This window comes from Zophobas morio, unplaced genomic scaffold, assembly GCF_036711695.1.
Source record: "Zophobas morio isolate AGI-343-1 ecotype UQ-CSIRO unplaced genomic scaffold, CSIRO_AGI_Zmor_V1 ptg000049l, whole genome shotgun sequence".
Lineage (NCBI taxonomy): Eukaryota > Metazoa > Arthropoda > Insecta > Coleoptera > Tenebrionidae > Zophobas > Zophobas morio.
This window is the reverse complement of record NW_026972154.1, coordinates 1,537,019-1,550,703: the sequence shown is the minus strand read 5'-3', so window position 1 is coordinate 1,550,703 and position 13,685 is coordinate 1,537,019. Positions and strand designations below refer to the sequence as shown.

Here is a 13,685-nt window from a genome sequence, read left to right as displayed (position 1 = left end):
TCCATAAAATTTCTTCATTGTCGACTTCTTCTTCGAGGAACGATTTATAAGACACTCTCAAGGGTTTGGCTTTCTTGATGTTATTCAGCTGCATGTTCACTTCATTACACTCGTTAGCGAGATCTAAAATTTCCGATTTGTAAATTTTTGCTTTGCACTATTTGAAAACTCACCTCAGACGAGTACACACACTTTTGCGGAGAATGGTGTCGGGCACCGTCTTCTTTTTTGAAACGAATCTAAAATTTTAATACAACGCAATGAGTGGTATGTATAAAACTGAATAGATGTTGCTACTCGAAGTACGAACTACCAACTTGAGTATTAGCGAGTATTTGCTTTTATATATACCTGAGCATGTACGGACAGTCAATGCTCAGGTATGTAACAAAAAATAAAAAAATTGAAAAATCAAAAATCTAAAAATCGAAAAGTCCGCAAACTTAGAAATCGAAAAATTAAGGAATTGAAAAACTGAAAAATCGAAACTTCAAAATACAGAAAAATCTATAATTTTAAACGTAACATAGGAAAATTGAGACATCAAAAAATCGAAAATTTGAAGAATTGAAAAATTGAAGAATCGAAAATTTGAAATATCCTAACAGTAAAATTTCGGAAAATTCAGTAACCGAAAAACTGAATATCGGGAAATTGAAAAATCCAAAAATTGAGGCGCAGTTTTTAATATCATTTTTATGAAATGATGCAACGTATGTGATATACAAGTATAGCTCTCATATATATTGATCTACGTATTTTAGATGTTTATTTACCGTCAATTCTATATATCTATAATGTAATCATCTACAATTCTTTAATAGATAAATAATAAAAATATATATATTATATATATATATATCTATATCGACTGAAATTTTACAATTTTGTGTTAGAAATTTTGGTAAGACTCTAATATTTACTTAGAAAGCAAAGTATAAGACCGATTAAAATTTATTCGTCACCTCTAGAAAGTATATGAAGTCGTCTCAAAAACGCAATGTCGTTTCTTATTTATAGAACTTTTTAGAGATTGATTATATATATGTCCCCACTAGAAGCTGATGACCTCTACTTGTATTGAAATTATCGCTATTATCGCAGAACTTAAACGTTGTCATAAGATTGTTGAGATATTAACTAACATTGTTTCATTAATCGTAAACCATGTTTAAAGTTGTCTTTGTTCATCTTTATCCTGTCAATCCGGTCTTAAAAAATGGACAATCGTACATTCCGGGCAGACATAGATTTTTTTTTAATTTTAGTAAGTTTGTTAACAGCATTTTTGTAGACTATATAACTATTATTTTATTAATAACATAATAAAAATGTTATGTATGTTACGTTCAATTTATAAAAATTCTTCATTAAGTGCTTACACAAAGTGCGAAATAAAAAAATTCTGGAGTTTGCAAGTCGTCATTTTTTATTTATTTTCCCATTTTCGTCTGTTTGCAATTTTATTAGACAGTTAATCCCGAAACTACCAATTAAAAATTGGCTTTCGCATATTTACGCAACTTTTGTGACTTTTAGTTAGCCTTGACTTGAAAAAAAAGGACATCCAACATATTTCACAATGTATCGTATCATAAAGTAACCCATGCAATAATAACACGATTACACAACTTTCATCCAGATCTTTACTTACATTTACAGAGTACGTCCACGTCCTTCTTCCTTCACCCCACAACTAAAAAACTTGTCGAATTGTTTTACAACGCAACATCAAGTGGCACCGAACTCCCACGAAACACTTTCGGTAAAAGTCGTCATCCAATCAGCACTCCGGGCGACGCGTTGGTTAAAAACTGGTGAGTTCCCCGTCAGCGAACTACGAATAAAACGAGAACGAACGGGGGGTTACATCCTGCAAATCTGACATCACCTAATTAATTTGGGAAAGCGATATATATATTTTTTGCCTAAAATCCGCTCTTTAGTAATACTTTAAAAACTTTTTTCCCTTATCTCACACAAACATACTTATTGTTTTCTTGATTATAATCTGCCAATTGGACTTTGAAATGAGTGAATATAATACAGAAATTGAACGACTCATATTTGGTTGCATACTTTAACTTGAAGGAGAAAATATAAAAGTACCAAATTGTCGATGGACTCCATTACTGTACGTCCTTAGGTTATCCTCGATAAGAAAAATTACTTGAAAGTGTTTATGTTTATACATCGGAAGAATATCACGTAGAAATTAGTCTGATTTTAATGAGTTCGCCCCTCAAAAGAGTGGAGCAAATGCAAAACTATTAAGTAGTAAGCTACAATCGACAAAGTGTTCTGAATATCATTATTACAATTCTTATTAAATAAAGACCTCTGTATTTTCACATTTTCGTGAAAATGGGGTGACTCGTTCTTAATTTCATCAATAAAAAATATGAACGCCATGATGAATCACAAATAATTGTTTGTTTTTTGTAGTTCCTGATTAAATCAATGAAATAAATTCACGCATTGATTAATTTTTTTGAGTCAGCCTATATATGCAAATCCAAAAAATATTAATGGAATGATAAATCACAAGAAAAGAATCATATTTTGTACACTTTAGATAGGATTTATTCAGCAAAATTTTGGGGTGGCGTCATCAATTTTTTAGGGGGGAAGAGCAAATATATTTTGATCAAAAATTTACCAAGCTTATAACTTTAAAACATCTTCACGATTTCAAAGCATTCAGTTTTGTAGTAGCTGAGTAAATCAATAAAATAAATTTACGCATTCATTAATTGTTTGAGTCACCCTGTATATGCTAATCCAAAAAATATGAATCGAATGATAAATTACAAGTACATGCTCATCATATTTTGTACATTTTAGGTACAAAATTTTGAGCTGACGTCATCAATTTTTTGGAGGGGATATGCAAATATATTTTGACTAAAAATTTACTATACTCGATATAACCTTAAAACATCTGCAAGATTTCAAAGCATTGCAAAATGTTTTATAATTTTAATTTTTTTTCCAAAAATCTGACGTTTCGGGTAAAAACTCAATTCGGAATCATAGACTACATGTGTAGGACTATGTTATTTTATACAATTTAAAACCTATTTACGTTCCCAATATAAATACAAAATTCGACAACAATCGGCCCAGTACTTTCGGCGATTATTATCTGTCTAATAAAAATCGGTACGACAGACAGACAGATGGAAACGGGAGACCTATTTTTTCGTTCTGTAGGGGTCATGCAAGATCGAGGAAACGTAAAAGTAGAGACTGAGGGCCTTAACATGGGCGATCAAAACGGGGGATTTAGGAGGACCATTTTTCTTAGAAGCTTTTTAAGAGATAAGATTATTTTTTTTATAATACCTATTGATTGTTTTATTGCATCTCTATCAAAATGGCTTTATAGTCTACATATACCACAATAACAGTGACCAAAGTTATTTTCATTGCAAGTTTCAATTGTGTAACAATTATTATTTTTTGTTCTAATTAAACATGGCAACCGTAAGTTATTGGTGCTCTATACATTTTATAATAAATGATTTGTAATTGCATTTCTAGATTTCGCGAATAACAAATATCGATGAACAATGTGAAACACCTGAAAATTCTTCGCAGATAAGTTTTAATTTTAGTTTAATATTTTAGTGTGGGTGGTAAATACAGCAGGATCAACAAATACTGTTTAAGTTGGCAATAGAATTAACAAATTCTGAGGGAACTTTCTTATTAGGCTGCTATTGCCAAATGCTTGGCGCTATGTCACTTTTAAGCGCTGAAGACAGTTTAGTTATGACTAGAGAGCGGAAAATATGCAGCAAAATTTTGAGAATGATGATTATTAACATATTATTAATATATTTGCATATATATATGCAGAGATATGCGGTTGCATATGCTCCAAAAATTAAAAAAAAAACGTTACTAACCGAACTAAATTTATTTACAAATTACAAAAACAGGTTTCTCAAGCTAACGTTTTATTACAAAATATACATAAATAACATTTTTAAAGATATTATTCTTATACTAAAAAATAAATATAAACAGAACAAATTAAAAAATAGTAGCAATCGACTATTTAATTACTATTTTGGTAACAATTTATTTTTAGATACTTTTCGAAATATGATTCCATCTATCATTAATTACGCATACGTAACGTTTTAGGGTCGAAAGTGACATTCACTTCCATCTCTTGGGTGGAAAGTGACAGATAAGTGACATATGTCACTTTCCACCCTTGAGATTGAGGTGAATTAGGTAATAGCACACTTCCAAACTTGTTTAATCCAAAAATTCATTTGAGTTATGGTCGATATATTGACACGTGTATCGCTTTAAATGCTTCCACTGAAAACTCACGATGAAAATTAACAAGATAACGTTGCTTCCACCACCATAAAACATAGCATTATTACACTTAAATAACGAACAAAAATATTGGGAATGAACAGTATTTCCATTCCAAAAGTAATTAGGGGCTGAATTTACCTGGAAGGACGGTTTAACTCCGGAGAATATTTACAATATAATTCATGAAATTTCGTATTTCTAGATTAGGGTTACGTGAAATATTTTTTTATAGCTATATATATTTCTAACTAGCATAATTCGTGCAAATGTTATTACATATCAAGACTTATATTCAAACTACAACGGATATGCAAATTTCATAAAAACGGCTCTCTAGTTATGATATTTTAATGATAATTAATCGATAACAAATTTTGACGTAAATAAAATTCAAGCAAAATTAATTGGTACCCACTTAAATGTACTTGTTGATCACGCTGTATTATCTGATCATTCCCAACAACAATTTAATTAATAATTTCTATATGTATGTTTTATTCATCCACACAATGAAAGTAAGATCTATTAAAAATGTTAAAAATTGCATTTTAGTACGAAGTAGTTAAATGATTAATGGTTTATGAGTGGATTAAACCTTTTGCATTAAACTGCGTCACACGGTAACAATTTTCCTAGATTATTGTTTAAATAAGATAAATGAAATTTTAGAAAGTTGGCCCAAAAGTATTTCAACACAACTTTCTCCAATCCTAAGGTACAAATCATTCTGAATGCATATTCGATAGTATTTTTACTTCCCGAGAGTAAGTGAAGGAGGTATTGTAATCGAGTCCATCGGACGAATGGCCACTTTTATGATTTCTCGACGTTTCATGACCCCTACGATACGAAAAAAGCAGTCTCCTGCTTCCATTCGTCTGTCTGTCTGTATCCATTTTTATTAGACACGTAATCTCTGGTGAACTGATTGCTGTCAAATTTTGTATGTATACATATTAGAAATATCACGTGGATAATCAAATTCAGAACCTCATTTTCTAGAAAATGTGAGAATACCCACGTCCTTATTTAATTATGATCAAATGAGAATAATAATTTTCAAGACATTTTGTTCCTTTGTGTCTTGTTTAATAATTTTAGTGTTTTGTTTACAGGAGACAACTCATTCAAATTAAACAAATTTCTACGTGACATTGTTTCGATGTATAAACATAAACAATCGAAGTTAAGCATGTACATTGATAATAATACACCCTTTTCCGTTGGTTATTTGCCACTGGTTTTTACTACACCTATGTATAAAAGTTATCAGAACACACAAACTTACTATAATTTTTCAAAGAAGCGCAATTTGTTTAGATTGTACTCAAAGAACGAGGGAAGTTTTGTCGAAGTAACCTTAGACCAATTTTTCTTCAATAAAAATATGTTTGTTAGCTAACTAGGTAGACCCAACTTCTTTATTTTTTGGTTGATTAGTAAATTTGGTAAAAATGTTTTGAAAGAATTAACATCTGTCAACAATTTTCGTCAACTTTCTTTCGATATGACTGCATGGCAGAGCAACTTTGTGTACATTTTCCAATCAACAACCGAAGTCCCATTATTTCAACAAAATCGTCTGTGGTAAAGTGGCCGTTATCTTAGCAGGGTTCTATCAATTATTTCAATTAAACATCCTTTTGACCTTCGTTACGATTTCTTCATACAACGGTAAAGAATGTAATATTCTCAATTGCTCAGTACATGTATAACTTCAACTCTTTATGTGTATACTTCGAAAGAATTCAAATATTGGCACGTTCAAATTTCAAGCATAAGAGGTTAAAAGAAAATGAAATTTGATTGATTTTGACTCTTCAGTGCACAGGAGAAGATTGATTAATAATTAACTACACTTGTTAGGTTTAATTTATAGAATATTTTAATTGAGATTAAGTAAAGAACTAAACTACCATATCTATGTTTTCTTCTAACAGACTTTTTGCAACATCAAGATGGCACATATCTAGTGAAAAACATGTTAATATTTGCCCTCACTCAAATTTTATTTGACAACTGAAATTGAATTTGGGTTGGGTTAAAACTACACATTAAAGCTGCTCTAACTGAGAAAGTAGAAATAATGTACAGCGTGTTTATGAAAAATGTTTCAATCATTTTAACTGCATTTTAACAATATTTCAAAATGGTTGTCGATGCATTAGACCATGGTCATCATGATGAGTTTGATTACGTCACCTACTTCGACAACCATTATGGATTAAATAATGTTTTTTTAATTGGACCTCTTAATTTATTAAATATTGTTTTCAGAAATTTAAGAAGGGAAGTGGTACCACTGATCTAGGCAAAGCATACGAACACCTCTACATAGCTAACTTAATTTTAAAATTAATAATTGACGATGACGTGGAAAATTTTAATTTGTCGTCAAACGATAGTGTATATGGTTCTTTCGACGACGTTGTAGTCGAATTTAAATTCAAAGATCGGACCGAAACCTTTGCTATTCAGTTGAAACACGTAAGCAGAACAGGAGGAATACAAATTGAGCAGTTAAACCAATCGAGTGGAAACTTTAGCGTCGAGAAGTATTACAAAGACTTCAAAAAAGAGCCAAAGTTGTCTGAACGTCCTACCAAGATGGTTTTGTGTACCAATTCTAAGCTAAACGATGAACACATAGATCGGTTTAAATTTGGCAAATTGACGCCATGTAAACAAGACGGTTTGCTAAGCACTCGTACTTCAGAGTTGGGAGGACAGTGTTACAGATTCGAAGAAAACAAAGATGAATTCAAAGTATATGGATCTTTTTTAAAAAACTTGTATCTCTATGCCAATCAAACTGATGTCAAAGAACTAGGAACGTGCACACTTGATATGTTCAAAAAATATTTCAAAAGCAATGAAACAGTTTTCCGAGAGTATCTACATTTTATGGAATAATGGAGTATGAAGGAAAGGAACAAAATCAAATTGAATAAAACGTGGATGAAACAAATGATAACCCTTTGTGTATTATCACCTTTTATCAGACCGCTATCTTTTGTTGCCGGTGGAGCAAGGAACACCAGAAGAAAAATTTTTCGAGAAGCGGTTTCGAAATTTGATTTGATTGTTATAAACAAAAGCAGTTTCAAGAAAATCAACTCAGTTTGGTCAAATGCTGTCGATGATATAGCTGATGTGCAAGAAGCGATTGAAATGAATGACAACTACCAACTTATCGAAAACAAAATAGAAACAAAAGATAGTCTCTATGATAAAGACGCAACAAAAGTATCGAAGCTCATGTGGTTGTTGGGAAAAAGTCCGTTAGTCGTTAAAGGATCCCCACAAGTTTATCAAGCAGTCAAAATATGCCAAGCTAAAAATCTAATTATACTAGATAATCGACAAACGTTTAATGAGACGACTAGTACTGACTCCGAACAAGACAGTACAGGTGGCCAGCATAAACCACAATTGTTTCAAAAGTTGTCTGATTTAAAAAAACACGTACAGTTGTATGAAGAAATTCTAACGAATTTTACATATTCATTGCAAGGTCAAAAAGACGTTGCATTGAAATATTTGCTGGAAATTTGCGAAGATAGCGGCAACTTCATCACTGCAGATGATTTAGTTGAAATGATGGAAGCTCCATTGCTGTTTGGAAAACACAAAGATGTTCTGCCGCCCAGTCATATCGAAAGAAAATTGACGAAAATTTTAATAGATGTTAAATATTTGCAAAACACTAGTGAAAATACAATTGTTTTAGTTGATTGCGTAGCAGATGTGAAATAATCTTTCAAACAATTTTTACCAAATTTAGTTATCAGCAAGGTGAATGACGTTGAGATCACTCGGAAAACAATTCATCTAGAGAAGATATGTGTTTGTGGAAAGGAAGTTTCACAGGAAATATTTTCTACATTGTGTAAAAATAATTCAGAAATTCAGTTCCATCACTTCAGATATTTAGACAATCATCGTTTGGAGTGGATGGAAAGTGGGAATTATGGCTCGGAACGAAAATATATCAACGAACTTGAGAGGTTTCGTTTACAAAGCGAATTTATGGAGTACACTATCGGCGAGGGTCAGTACTTTAGTCAATCCCCACAAAATATCAACATTATCTGCGCCGATGCTGGAATGGGAAAAAGCACATTAGCGAAGAGCTTAAAAAATAGTAGTAAGTCGACAAAGTGGATCATTTTAATCTACGCCAGAAATCACGCCTTACACTTCAGGAAACATGGGTCAAACGTGGAGAATTTCTTAAAATACATCTTTGAAGATACTTGTCGGGAATGTACTAACCCGTTCCACCACAAAGTGTTCAAAACAATGCTGGAACAAAATCAAATACAACTAATATGGGATGGACTCGATGAAGCATCTGATGCCACTCAAGTTTCCATTTTAGATTTAGTAAATGCGTTTTCGGAAAAAGGAGTAAAGCAATGGTTGACTTCTCGAATTAGTTTAAGGGGTATGTTGGAAAACGAGTTAGGTACGTTTTCACGAAATATGAAACAATTTAGTGAAGACGAACAAAAAGAATATATTAAAAACCGTTTATCGATTAAAGATAAAGAGTTGAACGAAACTTTTAGTGAAGACGAACAAAAAGAATATATTAAAAACCGTTTATCGATTAAAGATAAAGAGTTGAACGAAACTTTCAATAAAATTAGAAAAAATACCATGTCTTTTCCAAATTATGAAATTTTAGGCATTCCGCTACAAATTTATATACTTACTGAATTATTTTTAAAAGAGAAAGACAAATACCTAGCGTTGTTAGACGGTATTTTCACTGTTCTTGATCTATATGAACACTTCGTTGCAGAAAAATTTCATGTTCTATACCTCAAGAAACAAATTAGATTAGAAAATGAACACAATAGACAAAATTTTGAAAACGAGAAAAACGCAAGTTTTTACATTTATAACTCTTTAATACACAAAATTGTAAATTATTCTCTTATAGCCGGACGACTGACAGTTTTGTAGAAAAAATTAAAAACGATGGAGATGATTTGGGTTTTATAAGCCGCGTTATATCTAAATATGATGTTGAATTCATTCATAATTCCTATGGTGAATATTTTGCAGCGCTATATCTATTTGAACACGAAGCATCTATAGCACGTGATAATAACTTTATTTCTGACGATAGATTTTTTTTAGATCTAATGTTAGCGGGAAATTCAAAATGTTTAGTAGGAGTTATATATAAGAATCTTACAATTCTAGAAGAATTTATACATACCGATCGAACTGAAAAAGACGTTATTGGTCGTGACGTTTTGGAAGTGGCTTGCGCCTGGAATAAAAGCTATCCACTTGTTAAAAACAATGACATTTTGATTGGCAACAGTTTCAACACAGCGTGGTTAATTAATAACAATAAAAAAGTCTTTAGAACTCTAAATTATCATGATATAGCACCAAAATTTTATAAATTCAGCGCATCGGGTGATGTGTCTTTTAAAAAGTTGATGATTTTGTTGCCATTTTTGATTCCACTATATGACGGGAATCAGTTCGCTGAGGAGTATTTAGTGGCAGTTTTATATTATGCAATTAGGTTTGATTGTCCAATAATTTATGAGTGTATTGAAAATTCTGTTCCTTTAAAAACCACATACAATAATATTAGTTCAAGAAGTATTTTAGCCTTAGCTCTTTTTAACAAGTCAACGCACATATTAAAAAAAGTATTTTCCGAAGAACGAAGTCATTCCGAGTGGGATTGCGTAGAAGAACTTTTCATTATGGATTCGGAAATTGATGAAATATTGACTTTTGCGTTACATTTCCCAGAGTTTAGAATATATGTGCCAAATTCGAAAGGTCAGTCGTTGGCGCATTATGCATGTGAAAAAAATCTAACAAAGACGTTACGTTCATTAATTCTCAGAGAAGTGAACACGAATAATAAGGACAGAAACGGAAGACGTCCTATACATATTGCGCTTGAAAAGGGGCATTTAGATTTTTTAAAACACATAGCCCAAATTGACGTTTTAGATGAAGACGGTCGTTTGCCGCTTCATTACGCTTGTGATGATGGAGATTTAGGTGTAGTAGAAATACTGTTAAAGAATGGTGCTAAAGTGGATGTTCCGGATGCAGATGGACGGCTGCCCTTACATTATGCTTGTGAACATGAAGATTCAGGTGTGGTTGACATACTGCTAAAGAATGGTGCGAACGTGGACGTTCCGCACAGAGATGGTCGGTTGCCTATACATTATGCTTGTGAACACGGAAGTTCAAAAACACTAGAATTACTGGTAACTTATGGAGCGAAATTGGATGTTCGGGATGGAGATGCGCGACTGCCGATATATTATGCACTTCAAAAATGGCGTCCATATATGTATTATACTGGTACTAGTAAAAATGGGTGCGAAAATGGATGTTCCGAATGCAGATGGACGGCTGCCGATACATTATGCTTGTGAACATGGAGATTTAGCCATAGTTGACATACTGTTAAAGAATGGTGCGAAAGTGAATGTTCCGGATGCAGATCGACGGCTGCCGATACATTATGCTTGTGATCATGGAGATTTAGCTGTAGTTGACATGCTGCTAATGAATGGTGCGCAAGTGGATGTTCCGGATGAAGATGGACGGCTACCGATACATTATGCTTGTGAACAGGGAATGTTAAATATGGTAGAACTAGTGGCAACGAATACAGCGAATTTGGATGTTCCAGATAGAGGTGGTCAGCTACCAATACACTGTGCGTGCAGAAATTACAAGTGGGGATATGAAATAATTTTATATTTGCGTAAAAATGGAGCAAAAGTGGATGTTGCGGATGAAGATGGATGGTTGCCGATACATTATGCTTGTAAACACGAAAGGTTAAACATGATAGAAATGCTGGCAACGAATGGAGCGAAATTTGATGGACAGAGGTGGTCAGTTACCCATGCACTATGCGTGTAGAAATGACCGATGGGGAGATGACATAATTTTATTTTTGTGCAAAAAAGGTGCGAAAGTAGATGTTCGGTTGCCGATACATTATGCTTGTGAACAGGGAGTGTTAAGTATGGTAAAATTACTGGCAAGGAATGTGTAGGGTAGATCTTAGTTAGGTTGGTATTGTACGTTGGTACTGTTGACAGTTGGTTAGGGGATTAATAAAGAGACAAACATGGCGAAAGACGCCGTAACGGATATTAATTAATACCTGGTCCCCTGCAAAGCCAACCACCACATGGTGTCAGGTGTTGAAAGATACAGTAAAAAGTTTTAAAGATACACAGTAAACTTGTACCGACTTGTTTTTCAGTAAAACATCGCTGAGACATCGTTAAATAACGAGGTAAACACAATGGCGACCGTTGAAGAACTACAACAACAAGTGGCTCAGTTACGCAAGCTCTACAAAGATTAGAGAGTAGGCCTCAACACAGTAACGCCGAAAATGCAACTAATAATAGCACCATCATTAACACAGTGCCTACACCAGATAGATTTTCGTTCAGCAAAGATGATTGGAAAACTTGGATAACGCATTTCGAACGGTACAGACAAGCCACAAAGATACGGCAAGTGAAAGCTCACAAATAAATTCACTTTTGTTACATATGGGCGCGAAAGTAACTAAATTTTTAGAAAGCCATCAGTGCACCGAAACAGATTTCTCGACATACAGAGAACTAAAAGAGTTCTTCGACAAAAAGTTTACAGGAACAACAATGTAATATATGCACGTGCAAAATTCAATATGCGTAAACAAAAGGAGGGCGAAACTGCACAAGAGTACATAAGTGCGTTAATAAGTTTAGCAAAATCATGCAATTTTCAGACATTAGAAAATGAACTGATAAGAGATCGTCTTGTCGGGGGCATACACGATGGAAAACTTTCCGAAGCATTACAGATGGATAGCCAGTTAACATTAGATTCAGTAGTTAATAAAATTACTCAAACAGAACGTATTAAAGACGAGAATAAAGAACTAAGACAGCAAAGTTGTCAACTTGATAGTGTGACCAAAAATAGGAAACCGTTTAATAAAACTTACAGGGAAAAAGGAACTAAAAGCTACGCATTCCGAGAGGAAAAAAGAGGAAAATTTCAAAGAAAACGTGAGACATGCATACGATGTGGAACAAAACCCACACAGAAAAGAAAATTGCCCTGCACAAAATGCAAAATGTCGGAAATGCAACTTGCTGGGGCACTTTGCACAACAATGTCGAACAAAGAAAGTACATGAAGTCACTCAAAAAGAAACAAACACGGACACAGAAACAGACGAATCAACCTACAGTTTTGATCAAATAATTAATGTCAATGGCATAACACATTAGGGCTCGTGGAATATTAAATTAAAGGTTATCAATACCACATTGAAATTTAAAATCGACACAGGCGCAGACGAAACAATTATCACGCAAAAAGACTTTGAGGAAAAGCTACAACATATAGTAGAAATACGAAAAACGAATGCTATTTTAATGGGACCAGGGAACAATAAAAATCTGGAAGTATTAGGAAAAATCAAATTACCTATAAAGTGGAACAATAAGAGCGAAATTATTAAGTGCTTTGTGGTAAACACGCAAGAAAACCTCTTAGGTAGGCTAGCATTAGAGAAGTTAGAAATAGTGGAGTGGAACAAGAAAACACTAAAGATAAGAAAAGGTATACAAAGTGTGGAAAATAAAGACAAGTTTAAGGAAGAAATTATAAGAAAATATCCAAATTTATTTTCTGGTTTGGGAAACCTCAAGAATTATGAATACAAAATAGAATTGAAGGAGGGAGCAGAACCATATGCAATAGGCATACCAAGAAGAATTCTGCTTCCACTTATGAAAGATGTTCAAAGGGAAATAAACAAGATGGTAAACGACAACGTGATAGAAAAAGTAGAAGGACCTACAGACTGGTGCTCGCCAATGGTCATAGCACATAAGAAAAATGGTAAAGTTAGAATTTGTGCAGATCTAACAAAATTAAACCGACGTGAAAAATTCCAATTACCGTCAGTGGAAGAAACTCTCGCAAAATTGCAAGATGCCAAGACATTCAGTAAATTAGACTTTTCAAGCGGCTTTTGGCAAATGAGCCTGGATACAGAAACAAGAAAGTACACAACGTTTATTACACCATTTGGAAGATACGTCTACAGGTGCATTTCATTTGGGATTACATCTGCTCCAGAAGTATTCCAAAAAGTGCTGTACAACATTATAACTGAAGTAAACTCTGATCAAGTACAAGTACACATGGACGACATTTTAGTTACAGGCCGCACAATGAGCGAACATGACAAAAATCTGCACAAAGTGTTGAAATTATTAGAAGAAAAAGGTCTAACGTTAAATAAAGAAAAGTGTAAACTTCGCAATTTT

At 33.2% G+C, this 13,685-nt stretch overlaps 1 protein-coding gene across 1 annotated transcript in view; it reads left to right on the top strand.

Annotated features, from left to right (window-relative positions):
• The first annotated feature begins 3,420 nt into the window (after positions 1-3,420).
• LOC135142668 (uncharacterized) overlaps positions 3,421-13,685 on the top strand; it is a 115,000-nt gene continuing 104,735 nt past the window's right edge. Inside the window, exon 1 of the mRNA XM_064074408.1 lies at positions 3,421-3,486. Within this exon, the coding sequence (XP_063930478.1) occupies positions 3,478-3,486 (9 nt within the window). The 5' untranslated portion in view covers positions 3,421-3,477. The remainder of the gene's footprint in view (positions 3,487-13,685) is intronic.